Below are 22,484 nucleotides of genomic sequence, written 5' to 3' on the forward strand. Positions count from 1 at the left end.
TGTTGCTTGGTAAACTCCAGGCAGGAAGAAAATCCATTTCCACACACTATAATATGACGTACAACTCTTTGGATTATTAGAAAACCAGATCTGGATTATCCTTTTGGCTGGATATTTTCCCACACATTCCCTTGTATAATGTTTGTTTTACCTTTTTTTTTTAACACATTAACTGCTAGTAGTTATTGGGAATGTTTTTATAATATATTTTACAGGGTCTATTTATAACTACAAAGAGACTACCTGATTGGATCATCAAATTCAAGCACTTGCCCCAAATGCCATACTTTAGATGCAGCTCTTTTTCATTGTTTGCGGGAGGGTCCTCATATCAAGTGATTCTGGAGAGTAGAACATTATTTATGATTATTTCTGCAGTCGCAAGAAAAGTGGATTCAGGATCAACCCCCAATTGCTGTGTTCAAGAATAAATTATACTTTTTTTCAGAATGGACTGGTGGGAAGTATAATTATAATAAGAGATTTGATTTCTTCTTTGAATCCTGATTCTTCTTCAAACTTGATGTAATATGTATGTGTCTACTTTATATAGCATTGATTTTGGTAATATAATTCTATATTGTTATATATTTGTGGATTTTATACTCAATCTACACTAGGGGCCTGATTCATTAAGGAACTTAAATTAAGAAGTTTCTTATTTAAGTATCCTGGACAAAACCATGTTACAATGCAAGGGGTTAAAATTAGTTTTCTGTTTTGCACAGAAGTTAAATACTGACTGTTTTTTCATGTAGCACACAAATACTTGATAGCTTATTTGTACACTGAAATTTAAAGTTGATATTTGTGTGCTACATGAAAAAACAGTCAGTATTTAACTTATGTGAAAAAACAGAAACCTAATTTTCACCCCTTGCATTGTACCATGGTTTTGTCCAGGAGACTGAAATAAGAAACTTCTTAATTTAAGTTCCTTAATGAATCAGGCTCCAGATGCTCTATTTTTCTCTTCATATATTGGAGGTTAGTTAAGTTTCCATTGAGGAAATATGCATATATTTTTTTGTAAATGACACACAAGAGATACTTATTTTTATATTCATAATACTTGTTTTTGAAAAAAAAATAATAATTTATTGGATTGATCAGACCCTTATTGGACAATTACTGTAGAAGACATCTATTGGCCTATGTGTGCTGTCATTATCTGATGGTGCTATTGGTGTTGGAAGACGTATGGCTGCTCATTCTTGTCCAATTTGGTCACTTACCTGTGTGGCCAAATAATTCTGCATAAAGATCTCCTTACACCAGAAGCAGACAAGAAGTAACTATTCATAAGTGCTCAATGTTGTTTTTCATATTGCCACCTAGTGTCATAAATTAGTAATGCACCACACTCCCCAACAAGAGATGAACAATTATTAGCGACAGTAGGCTAAATTTTAAGTATTGTGTAAGTTGTTTTCTTTAACTGAGCTACATTACATTTTTTTTTAAATAATGCAATTCCTTTTTATTATATGTTATTTATTATGTATTATTAAGCTCAAAAAATACCTTGGAATAAGAAAAAGGAAAGAGGTAAAACTAATAATATATACCTTTGTCTTATCTACCAGTTACATTGCAAAATACAGCTGCAAGGACCTCGGGTCTCCTATCCACCGCTTCTGCTGAGTCAGGTAAGTGAATGGGGGTGATGAAGGCTGACAGTACTCCCTCATTTTAGTGTAACTCATCCCTAATAGTTAAATAACTATTTGAAGCCTCCTATATTGTTGCCAGAACAATAAAACCAAAAAGTAAGGTAGAGCACACTTATAGTAGAGAAACTGTATGTTCGATATTGCTAACAATGCACAAAATAAAATACTAATAAAAACAGATTTATTCAAATGATTAAGGGAGTAACGAGAAAAACACAATCTGTATAATTAAAACTGGTTCTATTCAAATCCAGTTTTTAACCCGGAAGTTTGCAGGAAGCAATTGTCCACATGCAAATTAATTCCGCTATATGAAATAGGGCAAACAAAAATAAAATGGGCATGTTATCTAATTACTAGCAGCCCTAGCAATGAAAAGCTTCCAAACCACCCTGGTACTGTGGTAGTTAAGTAAATAAACAGGAATGGGAGATGTGCCACATCTATAGTACCTGCCTAGCAGACACAGGCTCCGCAGGAGCCTATACCAATTACACAACTAATTACAGAAATATGCTGTATATATTGTTCACGCCGTTTTAAAACTTATATTTTTTCTTAACCTTCTTCTAATCTTCTTTCTTCTAATCTTCTTTCTTCAGGGCCACACACTCAGATCATCTTTTATAAGGTCTCTCAAGTGAGCTTTCATTGGTTTCACTCTCAACCAATCAGGTACGTGAGAAGTGATGGGACAATATCATAGTTCCTGTCTCAATAGCGATTGCAGCTGTTGTAAGCCATCGCTCCTATGCTGTAGTGGATATGAGCTGTTCCACTTCCGGACAGCACATGGCTTATAAATCAATTTTAAAACTGTTACTGCTCAAAGTAAATAGCAATTCTAGGGCTAGATTTACTAAACTGCGGGATTGAAAAAGTGGGGATGTTGCCTATAGCAACCAATTAGATTCTAGTTATCATTTATTTAGTACATTCTACAAAATGACAGCTAGAATCTGATTGGTTGCTATAGACAACATCTCCATTTTTTTCAAACCCGCAGTTTAGTAAATATACCCCATAGTCTTATGGTGAACTTCTACAACATCATACATCCCATTTAGTCTGTAGGACATTTTAATCAGGGCCACTTCATATTTGATTTCTTTCTTGCAACTGGAATTGTCCATTCCTTTATTTTTCATGTAAATAGGTGTCTGAATCTGTAATCCATACACCTTGTATACCAATCATTACTTGTAACACATTTGGGAATGACATAACAAGAGATGCATTTGAGTATGTATCTGAACAAGTCTCATCTACTTCTTAAAAACCTGCTTCCCTATCTCCTTTAGATCTTCTGATCAATTACCAGATAATTACCAAGACATCCCTGTTAAGAACTGGTACATGGTACTGCATAAGTAACGTTTCAGAATAAAGATGGTCTTAAATGGTCATTTACAAAAGTGCAAAACGTAAGCCTCCCACAGTACCCATGCTGGGTGCATAGACTTGTGTGCCATCAGCAGAATGTAGCATCTGATGGGAAGAGCTGAGCAGATAAGCGGTGCTCCTTGCTGAATGTGGATTAGGTGCGTGCATTGCATTTATAGCTACGACTCCACGTGTACCAACATTTTGTTTTGCAGGATGAGATGATTTAAATGACACTAAAGAAGTAGATTGGGCACATTTAACGGAACATTGTCTGTTAAGTATGAGCCTACAGGACTTTACACATCCTGGGATATGGTGGGAATCAGGCATGTTTATAGTTTAGTAATGTCTTTATCACCTTCCAGGCACTTTTATGGAAAATCACTACGGGTAATAATAGTCCAGATGTTCCCTCGCTCTCATCATTCACTTAAAAATGTGGCTAAACAGTATTTTAGGAGTAGAACAGAAAAGATGAAAGGGGTTGGTAGCATGAACTTTGGAGTAGTTTTCATCATGTATATTTCATGTTGGACCAGACAAAGTAGATGGCTCTGCTACCACTGAGGACAAACCCAGAACGTGGGCATGTACCTAGGAATACCCTAGGCCAGGCCTGTCCAACCTGCGGCCCTCCAGGTGTTGTGAAACTACAAGCCCCAGCATGCTTTGCTGGTAGACAACCAGTTGATAGCTGGAAGGGCATGCTGGGACTTGTAGTTTCACATCTGGCGGGCCGCAGGTTGGACAAGCCTGCCCTAGGCAGACAAATAGACAACCTCTGTGCACAAACTTCTTTTTTTTTTTGCACTTTTGTAAATCACCTTTATTGACAAGTGAACAGACAGATGAAAAAGAAAATAATTCTCTTTACACACATGGGAAGCAGCAGGAAAATAAGGTCACCATAAATTACATCGGGTTACAATTTAAGTGTGAAATATCCATATATTTTGTTTGAATAAAAGCAGCTTGGGTTATATTTATTAACATGTGGTGTTGATGGAGAGATGCACCATGCCTTAGTGCAGTCTCTAGTTCCTAGTGCAGGCTGCATTCTCAGGGATATCAGTCCGGCTCACAACACGCTGTCTCCGCATTATCCATGCAACGAGTAGATTACAGCCCTTGTCACTTACATAGAATGGAAGTAGCTGAACCAATACTCATTAGAGCGCAGCCTATTAATTCACTTGGAAACAGTAGCAAGGTTCTAAATGTCTAATATCCATGAGGCCTTTTCATAAGGCACCGATTCCTAGTCAATTGATAAGCTGCATTTTTATGAACACTAGTTAGGATTACACAATAGCTGCCTCCACCGTGTATAGGGTATGGCTGTACATTAAGGACTAGATTTACTAAACTGCGGGTTTGAAAAAGTGGAGATGTTGCCTATAGCAACCAATTAGATTCTAGCTGTCATTTATATAGTGCATTCTACAAAATGACAGCTAGAATCTGATTGGCTGCCATAGGCAACATCTCCACGTTTTCAAACCCGCAGTTTAGTAAATATACCCCTAAGTGAATGCTTAAATCTCATGAACAGCAGTAAGGACAGGAGCATTCGCTAGATTATAAGGTTCTGCTCAGGCAGGTAAAACAAGCACAACACACTATATAAAAGGTTACCCTATTTAAATTGCAAAGTTCAATTACATTTCATCTTCCACAATAAAACTTATTGTTTATTTAGTATCTTATCATGTGTCGAGAAAAAAAAATAATAAAACTTTGCCTTTGTTTCCATTAAAAAAAAAAAAAGATGCACAGGTTTAAGTAAGTTTATGGTTTTATAATACTGTTGTGTTCCGTCTGTTTATTAAGAAACGTTACTGCCAGCAGAATACTGTGCATAGGGTATAGTAGCATCTACTGGCTGTCGGAAGGCATCACACCTGGTGAAATGTAATCATTGTTATATGGATCTTATTCAAATCTTAGGGGGGGAATTCAATTAGCCGGGAAGTTTCAGAACATCACGGCTGTGCACTTTTACCGTTACTAGGGTAAAAATCTCCGCTCAGTTTTCCTTGCACCTCTATGGGGCGCAAGAAAAAATAAGCAGTTTTCTGCTAAAATCTCAGCTGCAAAGTGTTTTTTTTTAGGAATTTCCGTCAGACACTTCACTGCTAGTTGAAATCCCCCCTTAAAGTCATATATTTTTCTTTAAAATGCAATGCCAAATCAGAGAACTGTCACTATTCTCATAACAAAAGGTGTTATTTGCACATATATATATATATATATATATATATATATATATATACACACATTAGTCTATTCCCGAGCACACTGCAAACCGGTTACATCGGCAGCTACTGCTGGAGAGTAAAAATCCGCACTCTAGTTTTGGCAATGACGACAGTTCTTGCCGAAGAGAGATTTATGCAACGGCACAAACAAGATAAATTACCTGGATCCACCTGTTCTAACAAGTGTCCTAAAATGTTTGTGCTTGAGTAAATAGACTGAGGCAGGCAGGGAGCCCGAACCCAAATAACAACAAACACCCCTCCCGCCCCCCCCTAGACTGGAACACAAGTTTGTGTGGTATAGGTATGTATGCATGCATTGTAGAGACAATGGAGGGGCTGCCTAGTGCTACCGACCAGTAGGAAATGCGGGAACAGTGACCACAGCCAGATAAGCCGTCTTCTATAGATGTCTTTATGCTTCTCCAGATTCTGTGGCTAAGAGTTCTAACGCTTCGTACACGAGCCTCCGGGCATTGATCCCCCCCATAGTGTCACAATGAAACAAAACTGCACAGTAAACAGCACTGGAGACGGGAAACAGAGCAAGACTTTTGGCAACTGTAATTAAAGAAGATAATTCAAGGGAAGTCCAGTTTCCGTTCCTCCAGCAGAAAGGCAGAGAGTCTATTTCACGATTCTGCGAATCCAAAGGGGCACAGCAGAAAATACTGACTCCTCTAAAAACAGGCCACAGAAAGAGGACACACGCACAAAGAAAAACACAATTAGCCCCAAATAAGCAGGGTCGTGCCCCCCCTCTAACCCTTGCACCCCACAATAATTGACATCATTCCTACATAACCTGACAACACAAAGTACACGCTTGTGGGTGGATATGGCAAACATAATAGTGTCTGCTCTCACTATGCTCGCACATTGCCCCTCTTTAACTTGGGGGTGTTAAGGCCTGCTGAGGATGAGGGGGTACATCAGTAATACAGCGCATGAACTCCGTGGGCAGTGAGGGCTTTGGTTACAACCCGAAGGGAGCTCAGGAACGGATCCCAATCCTACTTCTCCCTCACATGCGGGATCCACGCTCCTGAAGAATCTGAAACAGAAGAGTCAGTGAGAGCTAGAAAAACAATACACCCAACAACCACAAGGGGCAGTAATGTGCAAGCTGAGAGCATCTTAAGCGTATCACGTTCACGGTTCTACGGACTGTTAAGAGAACATTCGTCCAAGTGGACGTCCATAATATTGTTAAAATAATAGCTGATGTAGTAGTTGTTTACATTTGTATTAATAATTATGATTAAAAACCCAAAACGAACTGCACCACATTGTGTGTCCTCTAGGACTTACATGGTAGACACAATTAAATACACAAAAAACAAGGCTTCCCATTTAGCAAAAGTGTTCCATGGCAATAACATTTAAGGAATAGTTGCGAGATGTCTGCTTTAGACTACAATCGTCTTCCGTAACAGCAGCTCACCTTAGCCTTCTCACTGGGCTCAATCACCAGTCCATTTGTGGAGTTGTTCAGCTCTCTGGACACGACACATAGGAACTCTGCCTGGTCTTCACTTCCATAGTTGTAGGAAGATCCAATACTGATAAGCTGAAAGAAACAAATATATAAAATTACATGGGAAGACGGGATGAACTCGTTAGTCCTTTCAGTCATCAAATTCTGCCTCTGTGTCTTAGGGTATATGGTACATAGCACCCGTCATAACGACGATGTAATCACCTTCTGATATAACAATGTCATTAGACATATACTTGGAAAAAAAAAACAGCCCCAATTTCCACCCAGTCACATACAATCCTACTCCCATAAGGATCTGTACACAGTTGTGATATCGCAAAAGAAAAAAAAGGCTTCTCAAACTAAAATATGTATTTATGTACCTGGTACACATATTTGGTATGTCTGTACTAACAAGAAGTAGCTGATTGAATTAAGTACATTTTTGGAGTTGCACTAATTATATAGAAGTTGTTTTGGGAAAAATCAAGGAAAATTATTTTTTTCTTATTTTTGTCAATGTGCCCTATATAAATAGGCTACCAAATTAAAAGTATATATGTCCCAAAAAAGAATATAACATTTGATACCATAGACTAAAAACAGACCAAAAATTGGTCTGATCATGAAGGGGCAAAGTAATTAGGTGATCAAACACCTTACTTCAGGTTTTTGCGATAAGTCAGTTTACACAGGAATAACCTTTGTATTCAGTAAGCTGTAAACACCCAAACTGGTGCTGTCCCTTGGCATGAGTGCCAGGCACCACGACCGGTGGACCAATGCCATCTGCAGTCATCCTCTGACCGCATTTACCAAAAGGCCCAATAGTAATTTAAACAAATTTGATTGATCATCAAGGTAGGTTTTGGACCACACATGGCTGCAATACTGCAACGTTTGTGGACAGCATTACGCCAAAGACTTTTTTGTCATTTTGTTTTGGGGGGGGAACATAGGGCTGTTTTTTCTTAGCAACATGGGACAAATACATTTTTAGTTTTTTAATAATTATATATCCGAAACTGCCAATTAGTTAAACCCCAGAAATTTACTCTAAAATATAAGCACCTAGTTAAATATAACAATTCCAAACAGGTTTACTTAATTCAAGGTCTGACACAGGTACAAGGTCCAACAAAGGTACTCATTTTAGTTAAAAGGATTTTGCATCCCTATTGAACACCGTGACTATACACAAGTGCAAAGAGCAAATACATTTTTTTGTTGCCTTGGTACTACACCCGTTCAGCCTGACATTCAAGTATTACCGCATGACATCACTGACACGCACAACGGGTGACACGGTAATGGGGACCTGGGATTGAGGTTAGGGTTGACAAAGACCATATTTTAGTTTTGTTAAACCTTATTTCATATTAGAAAATAGTGGATTCTAATAGTAACTACAGTGATTCTTAGGTTGTTAACGAAGGAAGTCAGACAAAATATCATCCTTATTACACTAAACATTTCTGTAGTCATACGGACATGCTGAATGTGCTGATGGATTGCTATATATCCTCCAGTGTAACAAACAACAAGGGTTTGGATGAAGCATAGATAAAGCAAGTGACCACACTCAACAGAAGAGGATTGGACTTGTTCCCCTTGTTTCTGCACATTAGGCTTTTTGTTGGACTTGCCCCTTTAAATAATCCAGAATTTTAACGCTTGCTTCAATAAGATCAGGAAAGCAACTATCAAACAAATCCGACCGATCGTTTCATACAAATGGCAAAATACAAGATGGACAGTTAATGTTTCAAGGGAGGATTTCTGGCATAAGCTGTTCCAACAGCAGCCACAACAATTGCGGCAGCACAAATGTCATTGTCCCAGTCTTCTGTTACTCACCTGCTCAAACTTCCAGCCGTCAGACATGGTAGATACCATCTGTGTGAGCTCCTCTTCTTGACACTGCAATACTCTGTAGACGTGTTTCACAGGACCCTGGGGATAGAAGTGTGTGACACTATAAACAATGCATTGTGTACAGGAGTGTTCTCTCCACGCTACCATTGAGTTCTAATCTACACAGAGATTCATTTACAGACACAAAACAGGGGTAAGGCCACATGAAAACAAAATACTGATTAGTGCACAGTCCAGTAACGTATTGGAAGGTTGGCAGAGCAGGGAGAGTGCAAAAGACATCTCTGAACCTTTTCGCTGCTTCCACCTTGGCCTTTCCCAGACAAGCAGTGTGTTGCCCCACGACATCCTGCGTTCAGCGGGAGCATGTAGGAGTATATGTCTATTTCCCTTTACCCAGAGATTTTACATTAAATTTCCATTATCCACATCAAGAAGCTGCAGCTCGTACAATCCAGTATTTTCTATATGCTCCATTAACAATTTATACCTAGTCGCCACCTCCTGCCTCCTTTACGACCTCTCAAACGCAACTTCCAGCCCTACAAACACTTTCAAAACAGAATATTACTGAGATTCTGGCTTCACATCTCGCAATGAGTTCACAGTCTATCATTCGCTCAACTCCAGGACAGACTAGCCGGCAGAGGTCATCATAGAAACTGTAGGCTGTGCCAGCTACTTTATTTATATATGTGTTTGCAAGAGATTAAAAGATTGTAATCACTATAGTGGCGACGACTCCTCTGTGCACGATTCAATTAGAACAACACTGGGGGAGCGGATAGAAGAAAAAGGGCAGCTAAAAGACTAATGTGTGTGTGTGTGATAAAGGTGCTGGTCATTCCCCTTAAGGGAGATAGTTATAATCAAGGAGGTGCTGAATGCTGCCCATCTTCTAACAGTCTTATTGTGATGTTAAATCTGCTTTTGCTGCTGCAGAAATTACCTGTGAAGTTCTGTTTTCGTTGTCTCTAATACGCTCCTTGACTAGACGGACCAGGGAGGCAATATTATAAAACTCTGCTTCTTCCAGAACTCCTGTGTAGAAGAGTTACAGCAACTGATTAATGTGACTGATATAATACACGTACTACACTGACTTCATGTTTTCTCTAAATAAATGCAATCATAGCTGCAAGAACTATTACAACTCAGCTTTGACAGACTTCACCATTTCTAGCGGACACAGATTGACGTGCTTGCACAATGCAGAAGTAAGAAGTGGAAGAAAGCTAAATTACTCTGTCCCCAGAGGTTCAACAGACACATTCAAGGAGTTAAATAAAACTCAAATAACGGTTTAATACGTTGAATCAAAAACATACTTGTTTGCATACACAGGCGTGCAAACCCTAATATGCCAAGGTGTCATATGTGCAGGATTAGTGGGCAGTGGATTTATATAACCACTTCCTAAAAGTGCCCATACTGGTCAGATTTTTGCCATACACGTGCATATATGAGCATCATTAGTCCCAGTCGGATGATAGACAGCTCACTTTCTCTTCAGAGCCAGTGGCGGATCCAAGGGGGGGGGGGGGGCGATCGCCCCCCCTAGCAGGGGCTTGCTGCCGGCGGCTGCACACTGTGCAGGTCCGTTCAGCAGTGACAGTGTGCTGCCCGGCTGCTCTGATTGTGTTTTAAACACAATCAGAGCAGCGGGGCAGCACACTGTCACTGCCGAGCGGACCTGCACATACTGTGCAGCCGGCGGCAGCCTTAGAAATTAGAAAGGGGCGGTGCCTAAATCGCCCCCCCTAAAATCGCCCGGGGTATAGCAATAATCTGGATCCGCCCCTGTTCAGAGCTGCTGCAGTTCACAGCAAACTATTATAATCCATACAATCCCTTTAAAACAAGCACTAAGGAGGTGCTTCCCTTGATTTGCAGTGGTATTTGTTTACATGGGCAAAATCATGGATTAGGGCACCAAGATGGCATCGATTGGTTTTGCTCCTAGTAATGGAAGGATCTGGGATTCCCTTACAGAGTGTGAGCTAGGCAAAGAAATATGAATGACACTTGTGTTGTGAGATGAGATATTTACATTATATATTAAATGAAGTGCTTCACGTGTGTGTGTATGTTAGGGAATTTAGACTGTAAGCCCCAATGGGGCAGGGACTGATGTGAGTTCTCTGTATGGCGCTGCGGAATTAGTGGCGCTATATAAATAAATGGTGATGATGATGATTGCAGTAAATGCATTTCAGATGTAAATAAGCACAACTATGCTATATCCTATAGCAACCAATAACATTTTTGCTTTAATCAACTTACTCTTCAGCAGTTCTGTAGAGAGAAGTCTATTCAAGAACATGAGTCCATCCACTAGTGGAGATATTTAAATAAATATGGACAAATAGCAGAAGTCAATTATATCTTTGGAGCTTGGAAGAAAACTGGAGCACCTGAATGCATAGTGCATAATGAAAGAAAATATCTACTTACTATTACTTAGATTTGTGCTATTTTTATAAATATGCCACTTTGGATCTGGTCTGGTGTTATATATCTTGTGTCCTGCTGTAAATAAATCACGATTCATATCTAAACCTCAGTACATTCTAAAAATGTCCTCACCTTCTTCTGCTAGCTCTTTGTTGAGGATTAACTTCCCATGTCGTAGGTAGTTCAGGATGGGTCCAAAATAGGTTGGGTCCCGATCAATGAGATAGGCTCCTGTCTCGTCCTAGGAAATAAACACAATAACATTTTCACTAAACTATGCGGACTCGGACAATTACAAGTATGAGCCATAAATCAGTATAATATTTATTTCATATACACATGTACATATATGTTTTCCAAGAAGCCCAAAGGCTCATATTTTCAGGTGCCAAAGCCAGCACATTTTTAATTATATTCTATGTATAAGTCCACTGTGTTTAAAAAAAGAGCAGATAGATCTCATTTTGTCTAGCTTTACTCACACTTCTAGCAATGTCACATGTTGAGAGGTCGCAAGCACATGGATCGATGTTGTAGTATGTGTGGCCCCAAAACTAGTGCTACTATTGAAAACAATACGACTGTAATTGTTTAGATCATTGTTGAGCATTCCGGTATATCTGGTATCTAGGTGACTGCGCTATTAGGTCGCAATGCTCCTTGGCCTAAGCACTAAACAGCTAGATCTCAGCCCACTTGCGATTCTCCAAATAGGTAATTTACAAAAGTGCTGACACACAACGCACTTTTTTTATGCACGTGTTTATCAGGCTCTAGCATACACATGTGCACACTCATGTTCGGTTACTGGTGTAAGGACTGAGGAGACCAGCTGCAAACGTGCAAAGAGTAAAACCATGACTTCAAAGTGCTACCTACTACAACATTAAACTTTCTCCTAAAATGCTAATGATCCCAGGCTTATTTACATCATTATTTATGAGTGACAGAACATCACGGAATTAGTACTTGTGTGCATGTAAATGGTTTTATCTGCTTCAAATGTACCTGCTGGTAAAAATGTTGTCCCACATAGTGGTATATTTACTAAACTGCGGGTTTGAAAATAAAAATAAAAATGAAGATGTTGCCTAGAGCAACCAATCAGATTCTGTCATTTTGTAGAATGTACTAAATAAATAACTAGAACCTGATTGGTTGCTATAGGCAACATCTTCACTTTTTCAAATACGCAGTTTAGTAAATATACCCCCCTAGCCTTTTCGCTATGTGACCAACTGCTACACAAGGAGATCCCAGAACAACGCACTCTCTTTATCCCTTTAATCTTATTTACATACATGTGAGCGTAATTCGAGATATGAATGTGTCAAGCCCCCATTTAGTTAAGAACCTCCCACTCATCCAAGTTCCTTCTGTCAGAAAATTACATGTTGCACCCTCTTCTGATTTTGCAGATCCAGGTGTTTCCTATAAAATAGGCCTTTTTACATGTTTGTAAACGACCCTTAGATAGCACTAAGTGGCACAATCATACTATGTATGACCAGCTGTATATTTGCAGCTCCAACATAAAAATTCAGTAAAAACGAAGTGTGCGCAAAATGTTAACTATAAAAAAAACCTGTTAAGCACTTTAGGGTGGTTAATAACACACTAGTGACATGTGTGAAGCAAAATTGCTTTTGACATACAGGGCCTGATTCATTGAGGGGCATAAATGTCACAGAACTGAACCATACACCAGAGAACTCAGCGACATCCAAATGATAAACAAGCGCAAAGGACCCTTACTACAGCCTACAATTTCAAGGGGCGTAACGGACGTATGCACGTAGTTAACGCACAGTAAGGGTGTACCAAGCCCGAGTGCACGCCGTCCAATTCAAGCTTTAAGCATCTCAAAGGTACGTGTTTTTCTATCTTATCACTTGTACCAGCTGCAGGTCGGGTGTAAGTGCCGATTACTACTGATGACGGTTGTGTATGCCACTAGAACATGTGTTTGCAATCAGCAGGAAGAGTAAAAATTTATTTTATGTACAATAGACATTCATCATAAATGTATTTCATAGAAAAATGAATTACATTTTTTTAATGTTTTGTCATTAATGACTATAATACTAACGTTACATTAATTGATTTTTTTTTTCTGTGCATTCCTTTGTCACTTATTATTCCACATATGTATTGGACATATCCTGCAGTGTATTTATCAGTTAGAGCAGAGTGGACCTAGACCCGTACTCGACAACAAAAATATATTCAGATCTGGGGGTAAATGTATCAATCTCCGGTTTCTTCAACTCCCGCGAGTTCGGCGTCTTTGCAGCTTAAATTTAAAGCGGCGCTGCTTTGTAAAGGGAAGTTTCCCTTTAAATTTAAGCTGCAAAGACGCCGAACTCGCGGGAGTTGAAGAAACCGGAGGTTGATACATTTACCCCCTGCTCTTTGTTGAATACGGACGTGCGTATGCCCGATGTACATATGTCTTTTAAAAACAGCACATTAGGTCTGTTAATTAATCAGGCCAACGGTGTGCAAGCAGTGCTTACAATTGTGGTTGATGTGGTCAGTGGTCACATCTTTGAACCCTACTTTCACTGAATACAGCAGGCAGCTTCCTAAAAAGAGACTACGGCATGGAGTCATACCCTTACCAATATGTTCCATCATCCTAGCAGTACTTTTGGCTTTACTGGCATTAAAAAATGCTAGTAAAATCATGAATATTTTTGTTTTAATGGCAGCAGGTAACTGACCTTAAAAATACATAACTAAATATAAAAGGATACCATATGAATTATAGAATGGTGGACTGTCTGGAATCTGGTATTGGGTTAAGCTGGTATTGCCATCCAAGTCCTTTACATATGAATGCTGGAGAGAAACGCACATAATGTCTGGTCAGTAGCCGGATTGTGCCTGTTGGTGTCAGTGATGTTATATAACAGAAGATTATACACATATATATATATATATATATATATATATATATATATATATATATATATATATATATATACTTATAGTGCCCTCTCTGCACCTTGTCAGAGTCCAGGTCCGGGTCCTCCTGGCACAGGCGGTATAAGAAGGACTTGGGCTCCCGGCACAGAGTCTGTTTAGTGCTCAGGAAGTATGTGCCGCCCACATTGAGCCGGACCCACTTTCCTCCCGTCCTGCCGGCGGGATCCTGCTGCCTGGGACTGCGGGGACCGGAGCAGGAGAGGCCTGGGCTCGGCGGCCCGCTCCGGGGAGTGGGGATGGTCAGGGTGTAGGGGGCTACCCGCACTCCTACGGGCTCCGTGGATTCCCGCTGTGGTTCTGCCATCATGACTCAAACCGGACACAACCGGGAGAGCGGCGGAGCCATAACACCGAGACCAGGAGCGGGAGCGACTTCCGGGGAGATGTAGCGTCACTTCCGTGGCACCATCTTACTACACCCACAGGCTGGGCGCGGACACATGACGGAGACTAGTTCCTGCCAAAGTGGACTTGTATGAGGCTAGCATTAGGACAGTACTGGCAACGGCCACCCGACTACTATGTACACTCACGCTCCTCCCACCTATAACATCTCTCAGCATTGAGCATTCATACTGCTGACGTGTGATGTCATGACGCCATCCTTCAAGGTCATGACGTGCTAGACCCGTAATTTTACAATCACGTGACAAGCAAACGCCTGTCACAGCTCGCTGGGGGTTTGACAGCCGCTCGGTGATTGGTTCAAGCGGTTTCCTCTCGCGCTCTGTAATTGGTCGGTGTGGGGATTGCGGACTAACGTCAGTTTTCGCTGGTGGCCATTGCAGTGTCCCGGCCAAGTGTGACTGGAGGTCGCTGAGCCGAGAGGTGAGAGCCGGGGTCTGTGTGAGGCCTGTAGGTCCCCTGTCTGTCCCTGGAGCTCTGAGGGGTGTAATGTCCCCTTGTATGTACCGAGCCGACCTACAGACACCATGGCCGAGTCCTTCATATCCCCGCTGCTCCTGTATACTGGGTCATAGACTGGGGCTGGGAGCATAGTCATGTCATAAGGCTGTAGTCTATGTTCATAGTGTACTCTCAGGGGCTCTGAGTCCTTTCATACAAGCAAAAAAAGTATTTATTTTATATATATATATATATATATGTGTTGTATAACATGTACATGTATTATGATGGGTAATCATGTCCAAATTATCTTTTTCTGCACACTTGTAGTTTACATGTGCAAAATATTGTGCATTAACTGTCATTCCATCGTTAGATGTGCATTTTATACACATTATCCTTTATTCATAATTTGCTGACCTATGCAGTGCTGTATATTGAGGAAATCGTGATACAAATAAATTACACAGTTGCTTAAGATGACCCTGCCCAAATGACCTTACGGTCTACGAGAGGGAACTATTGATACATAAGGTAGCAGAGTAACAGTTGTAGCTGTTAGTGGGGAAAATTTATTGTAACATATTAAATTTTATAATTATGTGTAGGTTTAAACAGCATTCACATGTGCCTACAATGTGAGTGTTTTTTAGATGTGTTCATGTAAAGGTAGGCTTTTGGCACTTTCTGTTTAAGATTTTAGCTTTTTAATGTCTTTTCATTTAATTTTTGTTTTTAAACAGTAGACAATAACATGACAGTACACAGATAACATAGAGATTCATGAACTGTGGCGTAGTACAATCCTATTGATGTAATAGCAGTGGTTGAGGTGGGCCTGGTATACGGTGATATGCCATACCACCACTTCTACTGCTTTCATTGTAAAACTATCACATTTCATTCACTTACATTTTCCATACTGCCACTTTTAATTTTTCACTTTGGCCAGTGTCTCATAGCAGTAGATAAACAATATCCGGTCTTTGTGTTGATTATCTTCTGTGGAGCGCAAAATAATATAAAAGAGGAGGGGGTATAGGGTCGGCTGGGCAGGAATGACTAATTTGGGAGGCTCGCCTATCGGCAACGGCTCACAACTCCTATGTGATTATCACGAGATTTATCTAATGTGCTATTGGGGCGCAGAGGAGAAGGTTGGTGAGCGACAGGCTCAGGGTTGTGACAATGGCAGTGATTTTATTGAGATCCAGAATGAACTGATCTTGGGAGCAGGACTAAGCCTATGTGAATGAAGCTACCTACATAGCCATAGTCTCTCCAGAATTGATTGGATTAGGTGGGATACATTTTGTGTAGTCTTTCTAGCACTAAGTACCATCTGGCGAAGAATGTATAGGAGTTTTCTTTTATAGGTACAGTAATTGAGCTCTTAGAGCCTTTGGTATGGATTTTGACCCAAGTTTCTTTTTCCAGTCTAATTTGTGGGTATCTAGTTGTTGTAGAGCAATAGTTGTGTGGTATAGAAGATATATGAAGCCTCTGTAGTTGGGGTAATGGGTGCCAAGTTCTTTCACTTTGGATGACCTGTCTTGTCATCTGCTGGCTAGTTTCATTGATGTAGTGTTTTTATTCTATGTTGTGTTTCTGATTTGCACAGTGCTTTACATCCATCCTAGATGTCTGTCTTCAGTATAGGAAGCACATTCAAATGTTTTTGGTTATGAATCTGTTAATAAAATGTTTCATATTTCAGAATCCCATACATGTTATGGGTCTTTTATTAATTGCTAGGAAGGTTAAAGTGAATACAAAATGTAGACAGCCATCTGAAATTGTAACTGTTATTAATGTATGGTGCTACAGGAGTTGCACATTTCATCACTTAACTTTTTCCAAGCAATTTATTATTTAAGGAACTATAATAATTGTAGATTGTAAGCTTGCGAGCAGGGCCTTCTCACCTCTTTGTCTGTTTTACCCAGTTTGTTTATTAGTTTACTATGTTTGTCCCCAATTGTAAAGAGCTACAGAATATGTTGGCGCTATATTAATTGATGATGATGAATAATTACATTTCAGTCTGTTTCCCCTTTAATAAAATTAGAGAAATGTCTGCTAAATTCTCTTATATATTTCTTGCCAGTATATTCTATGTAAAGAAATAAAATAGACCTTAGTAAATGTATCCGTAGGTTTTTCTTTTTGTACTGTCTAGTTGTCAGACAGTTGCCACAGGTTCATTTTAACATTGTTTTCCATTTATAGACCTCTATCGTTTTTGTACATAATATCCTCCATTGTTTATGATCATCCTGTTTTCCGTTTGTGTTTTTCTTTTAAGGTCTTTATGTTTTCCAGGAATAGTTAGTTTGCTATTGTATACAACATGGCTAAACTGTGCTCTGTATATTTGCTATAATTGTATCTGCAAAGCAGTTTTGTGTTCTATCCAAAGGCTGCAAAAGTAACTAACTGCTGATGTTCAGCTGTAAAGGTTTTATCTGCTAGTTCTGAAAAATGTGGGGTTTTGTTACATGCAACTTCTAGTTGCAAGGAGGGGAACATTATTCTCATTTCGGGAGCAGAGAAATGTTTGGGAAGTATATCTCAAAATACTGAGTAAAGGTCCTTCCTCTAAGTAGCTTTGTCACTTAGATCTGCGTGTTCAGGGGACTATACTAAGATGGCAAGGAGTGTAATCAATCTTGAATTGCTTCACATTACCAGCTGGTTGAACTCATTGGAACCATTTTACTGGCATTATCCATTTCAGAAATATCATAAACTACAGACTACACACTTTGTAGTGTTTATTCCTCTGCTGAAAAAAGTATGTTTCAGTATTGATGTTCTGGATCTGTGAATCTAGTCTCTGTTATGTTTTGGAGAGTTATAACTGTGTGTATGATTCTTGTACTGCCTTCTTTCTCTTCTCACATGACTCTCTTGTTTTATAGATTGTAATCATGGCGGGTCGTAGAGCTGCAATCAAGGCCGTAGACTGGATGGCGTTTGCAGAAAGGGTCCCCCCAAATCAGAAAGCCATGTTCAATTCACTGAAGACTCGCAGTGATGCTGTGGCTGCAAAGTGAGGCTCTGAAGGGTTTATGGCTATTTAACCTAGGAACACACATCTGTAATATTATTTTGCACATTTGTTATGTGGTGGTATTTTATTTTTGAATACCACTTAAGTTTATCTATATTGTAATATGTTTTTATGTACATTTCTAGCTTCCGTTGCTTATGGTGTCAGCTATTTTATATAATAGAACAGCGTTTCAAACTTTAACACACAGCAAGTGGACAAATCCTCATTCAATGTTTTAAATGCATTAATGAGGATGTTGGGATGAAGGATACTTTGACCTCCATAGTTCCACCTATAGCAAGGTGCTGCAAGCTCACAGTGCTCCTATGTACCAAGGACCTCTACTGGACCCCAGACCTGAAGGTGGAAAACCCCTTGCATTGTTTAACCACTTGTGGATACATATATTGTAAACCTACCACAGTGACCTTGTGCACCTATCACAAATGGGTTGCACCTTCACATGCTATTGATCTGCATTCGGAGGATCGTTTTAGTACATTTAAAAACACATGAAATGTATACAGACTTACAATTAATATCAGAACTTGGTGGGGGTTAAGCAAAACCAATTAGAAAAGCACAGGGACAAAAACAAAAAGATGGGTGGAAAAAGTGTCCAAAACCAGTAGGGAAAAAATGGTAACAGGGAAAGGGCAAAAATAAATGTAAAAAGCATTAGGGTAAAATATTAAAGGAAAAAAAAATGTTAAGCAGATTTCATCTTTAATCTCCCCACTTTTTTGCAAATGTCACAACCAAAACTTCCAAGGTGATTTTTACCACTGCTCTTGCATAGAGTGTAGGGCAACTATTTTTAGCAGCATAAGTTTTACATGCTTAAATGTGGAGTATGTTGTGGTTGAAATATAGCAGTCTGTATAGTAGAACATCCAAACATGTTGTTTTAAATGCTACATAGGCAAACTTGAAATAAACTCTCAGCAATATGCAAAAAGTGTTAACTTCACAACCAATATAGACCAACTTTCTAATTGCTATTGGCCAGTATATAACCTTGACGTGACCTAAATCAGTGCTGTGGTATATTTGTCATGCTGTTTCCCCCACATCCCCATGCAACAATACTTTTGAGTTCTCACGAGGAGTGTCCTAGATCTAGCTGTAAGATCTACTTCATGGCTTGTACATAACGGGGCACCAATGTTACAAATAGTTTCTTTCAACAGGTTGACGTCTCTCCCAGCCAAACCCCCAACCATTGACTGGACACACTACCGTGCTACGATTGCCAAGGCAGGCATGGTGGATGAGTTTGAGAAGAAGGCAAGTGTGACACACTACCCTCTTGACAACAGGGATTTGATCACATATTGATTAAAATTATTCAGTAATCTACATAACAAATTGCTTTTTGTACTTTCAGTTCAGCGCAGTTAGCGTCCCAGAGCCCCTTGATAACCAGACAGAGAAGATAAGCGCACAGGAGCAGGAAATGGTGAGTCATCCACACAATATTAATGGCAATTTTTTTGTCTTAAGTCACAATTTTCAAGAGCAAGCTAAACAACGATTTGCTATTAATATATATGACAGCCTATGTGTTGCGGGGCTAAACAAGGGACATGGAAACAACTGTTGAGTCAATACTTAACATTCTGGGCAAATTAAGTTTAGTTGTGTGTTCTATCCATCAGGGTACTACAAGGCTCGTGCTTCCCTAACGTACATCATTCTGAAGCAGGGGAAAGCAAGAGTTTGTGTGACAGGCTAGTTTCCAAGATTGCAGATTAGTGGATTCGCACACTGAGGCAGGGATAGTTGTATACTGGAATGCAGGTAGCTGATTAGAGAAGTTGGTATTGTCCATAGTAGCCAATTATACATTTTGCTTTAATTTTGTAAACTATACTATAAATATAACAACCTGGTTGCTATGGACTGTTATTACAATTTACTTGTAAAATAGCTTTTATAAGTTTTACCCCATGTGCTTTCAGTTAAACCATGTCTTTGTGTATTGGAATAATGGCTCAGTCCTGCTTTAATTTTTTTTAAAAGTAAGGTTTAACAGTTTTATTTGACATTCCTGTTTCATCTACGAAAATGTAATTTTGCAGTTTAGTTGAAGTTTGCGTCTGTCTCTGATCATGTTGGTCAAAAAGCTAAAATAGTCTAGCACAGCATATCACATCCCTGCTCCTTCCTTTTTAATCTACCAGTGATATCACTGATCATGTCTGAGTGTGTCAATCCACCAGTCTGTAAGAGCATTACCGTGACAGAGGCAGACCTTCCTCATGCAAAAATATAGTTTATACATTGACATGGGGAAAAAGCAGGAAGAAAATACACTCCGTGTTTCTTCCAATAATTACTTTCACACAATTTGAGCAAGCCCCAGAAATTATACACAATTGTAACATCTTGGTCTTCCTAGTACAGTGATAGAAAATTCTGTATGTACTTGAGGTTTGTAGAGCTTCTAGGTCTCAGGATTAACGAGTGCCCATTCTAGCTTTAAATAGTTATTCTCTAATAGTGTAGTGCGATTTGTGCACCGGTATATTGGGCTGAAATTGGGTAGTCAAAATTTGGAAGAGGGCATTTTTTTTTGGGTCATCGTTGATTTCACATGATATTGATGCAGTTTAATTTGCTTGTATGATGCCTAGCGACATGTCCGTTTTTATGCAGAATCGCTGACACATGATCTTTATACTTTGCGGACTGGGCATGGAACTCGTCACTGTTACAACACTTGTATAAAATTTGCAATGCCGGCTGGCGTACCAGCACCAAGCTGGTTCCCTTCTCCCAGTTAGTCCATGATGATGTCACAATATCATCCGTGTCCCAAACAGAGGTGTTTGTCATTGTGTGTCTGAGAAGCCAATGAATTGTTCCTTGGGACAGCATTATGGCTGGGGGCATTCACAGCCAGCTTGGTTCCATTACCATTGTCAGGGGGGCAGAATTCTGAGTCAAAGTCCTGAGCATTTCCAGTCCTCATGGCTGGAGGCCTGGAGAATAATGCAATGATCATAACGCTGCTTGGAATGCAGATGAGATGACTGCTCCCGCACCCCAATATATAATCACTGTACTTGCATCACCCTCAAATATTACGAAGGCTTTCATATGTGGTGGCAGTTAAATGGTGCTTAGTGAGGAAGAGAAAGAACTGTGGTCGGTATGAGAGGTGACATTTAGACCACTGCAGTAGGTTGTGAACCAACATCACAAGTGTTTGGGGGAGAACCCACCAACTGGGATACATGCCCAATGGTGGTTATCTCCTTAAATACAGATTCAAATACTCCTTTTAAATATCTGAAAGCTATTTTAAACCAGTTGAAAATGTAGGGCCTGATTCATTAAGGATCTTAACTTAAGAAACTTCTTATTTCAGTCTCCTGGACAAAACCATGTTACAATGCAAGGGGTGCAAATTAGTATTCAGTTTTGCACATAAGTTAAATACTGACTGTTTTTTCATGTAACACACAAATACTTGATAGCTTATTTGTACACTGAAATTTAAAGTTGATATTTGTGTGCTACATGAAAAAAACAGTCAGTATTTTATGTGCAAAACAGAATACTAATTTGCACCCCTTGCATTGTAACATGGTTTTGTCCAGGAGACTGAAATAAGAAGTTTCTTAAGTTAAGATCCTTAATGAATCAGGCCTGTAATGCCTAAAACTTTTGTATATCGCTATATAGACTCTGTGGAAAATGAAGAGACTAGGTAATGGGTAATAATCTAGTATTGTTTTTCTTGGTTTTCAGAATGTATTTCGCTATCTAAATTTTGTTGTTTTGTTTTAAAGAATAAAGCTGCTGTAGCCTACATCGATGAGTCCAAAGCCAGGTTGGCACATTATGAGAAAGAGGTGAGTGTCCATAGAACTACTGAGTTTCTGCTCTCTTTAAATGGTCTTACTTTGTTTATGGGATTGCTCTATCCCTGCTGTTACATCACTAAACATTCCTCAATTACTGAGTGAGTGTTACTTGTCCTATGCAGCCCAAAGAGATTGTTTGGAAAGAGAAACCTTCAACAGTTGTGTGATTCAGTGAACGGTTCAACTTGTGTTCTGTCTCTGTCTCTCAATATGCACCGTCCTTAAATACAGGACTATCTTTTTTTTTTTCTCTTCCCTGCAGCTGGCAAAGTTTAAGAACATGATTCCATTTGAGCAGATGACCATTGATGACTTAAATGACGCCTTCCCTGAGACCAAGTTGGACAAAGAGAAATACATCTACTGGCCACATAAGCCCATCAGTGAATTATAAATAGCACCATAATACTATATTATATGTCAATAAAACATGTCAAGAATTATTTGTCTCCTGTGTTATTGATCAGGCCTATATTGGCCATATCCATCAGCACATCCTAACAAATGGCTATTGGAGTTGCAAGGGAAGCAATACCAGGAGGCACCTTTACCCATAGATGCAAATTTACTACAAGCCTCCTAAGTATCCCCTAAGTC

General features: G+C 39.5%; 2 protein-coding genes across 2 annotated transcripts; one reads left to right on the forward strand and one right to left on the reverse strand.

The window, feature by feature from the left end:
* Positions 1-5,864: 5,864 nt before the first annotated feature.
* KCTD2 (potassium channel tetramerization domain containing 2) lies at positions 5,865-14,537 on the reverse strand. Its single transcript, XM_075177874.1, has 6 exons — positions 14,134-14,537; positions 11,259-11,367; positions 9,622-9,713; positions 8,655-8,750; positions 6,762-6,887; positions 5,865-6,371 (listed from the first exon to the last, which is right to left on the reverse strand). The coding sequence occupies exons 1-6, from the start codon at positions 14,419-14,421 to the stop codon at positions 6,342-6,344; spliced, it is 741 nt and encodes a 246-aa protein (XP_075033975.1). The 5' UTR covers positions 14,422-14,537; the 3' UTR covers positions 5,865-6,341.
* A 250-nt stretch (positions 14,538-14,787) lies between these two features.
* ATP5PD (ATP synthase peripheral stalk subunit d) lies at positions 14,788-22,330 on the forward strand. Its single transcript, XM_075177875.1, has 6 exons — positions 14,788-14,942; positions 17,882-18,012; positions 19,206-19,302; positions 19,403-19,474; positions 21,813-21,875; positions 22,150-22,330. Exons 2-6 carry the CDS (start codon positions 17,891-17,893, stop codon positions 22,279-22,281), a joined length of 486 nt encoding a protein of 161 aa, XP_075033976.1. The 5' UTR covers positions 14,788-14,942; positions 17,882-17,890; the 3' UTR covers positions 22,282-22,330.
* The last annotated feature ends 154 nt before the right edge of the window (positions 22,331-22,484 follow it).

Source organism: Mixophyes fleayi, chromosome 6 (genome assembly GCF_038048845.1).
Source record: "Mixophyes fleayi isolate aMixFle1 chromosome 6, aMixFle1.hap1, whole genome shotgun sequence".
Classification (NCBI taxonomy): Eukaryota; Metazoa; Chordata; class Amphibia; order Anura; family Limnodynastidae; genus Mixophyes; species Mixophyes fleayi.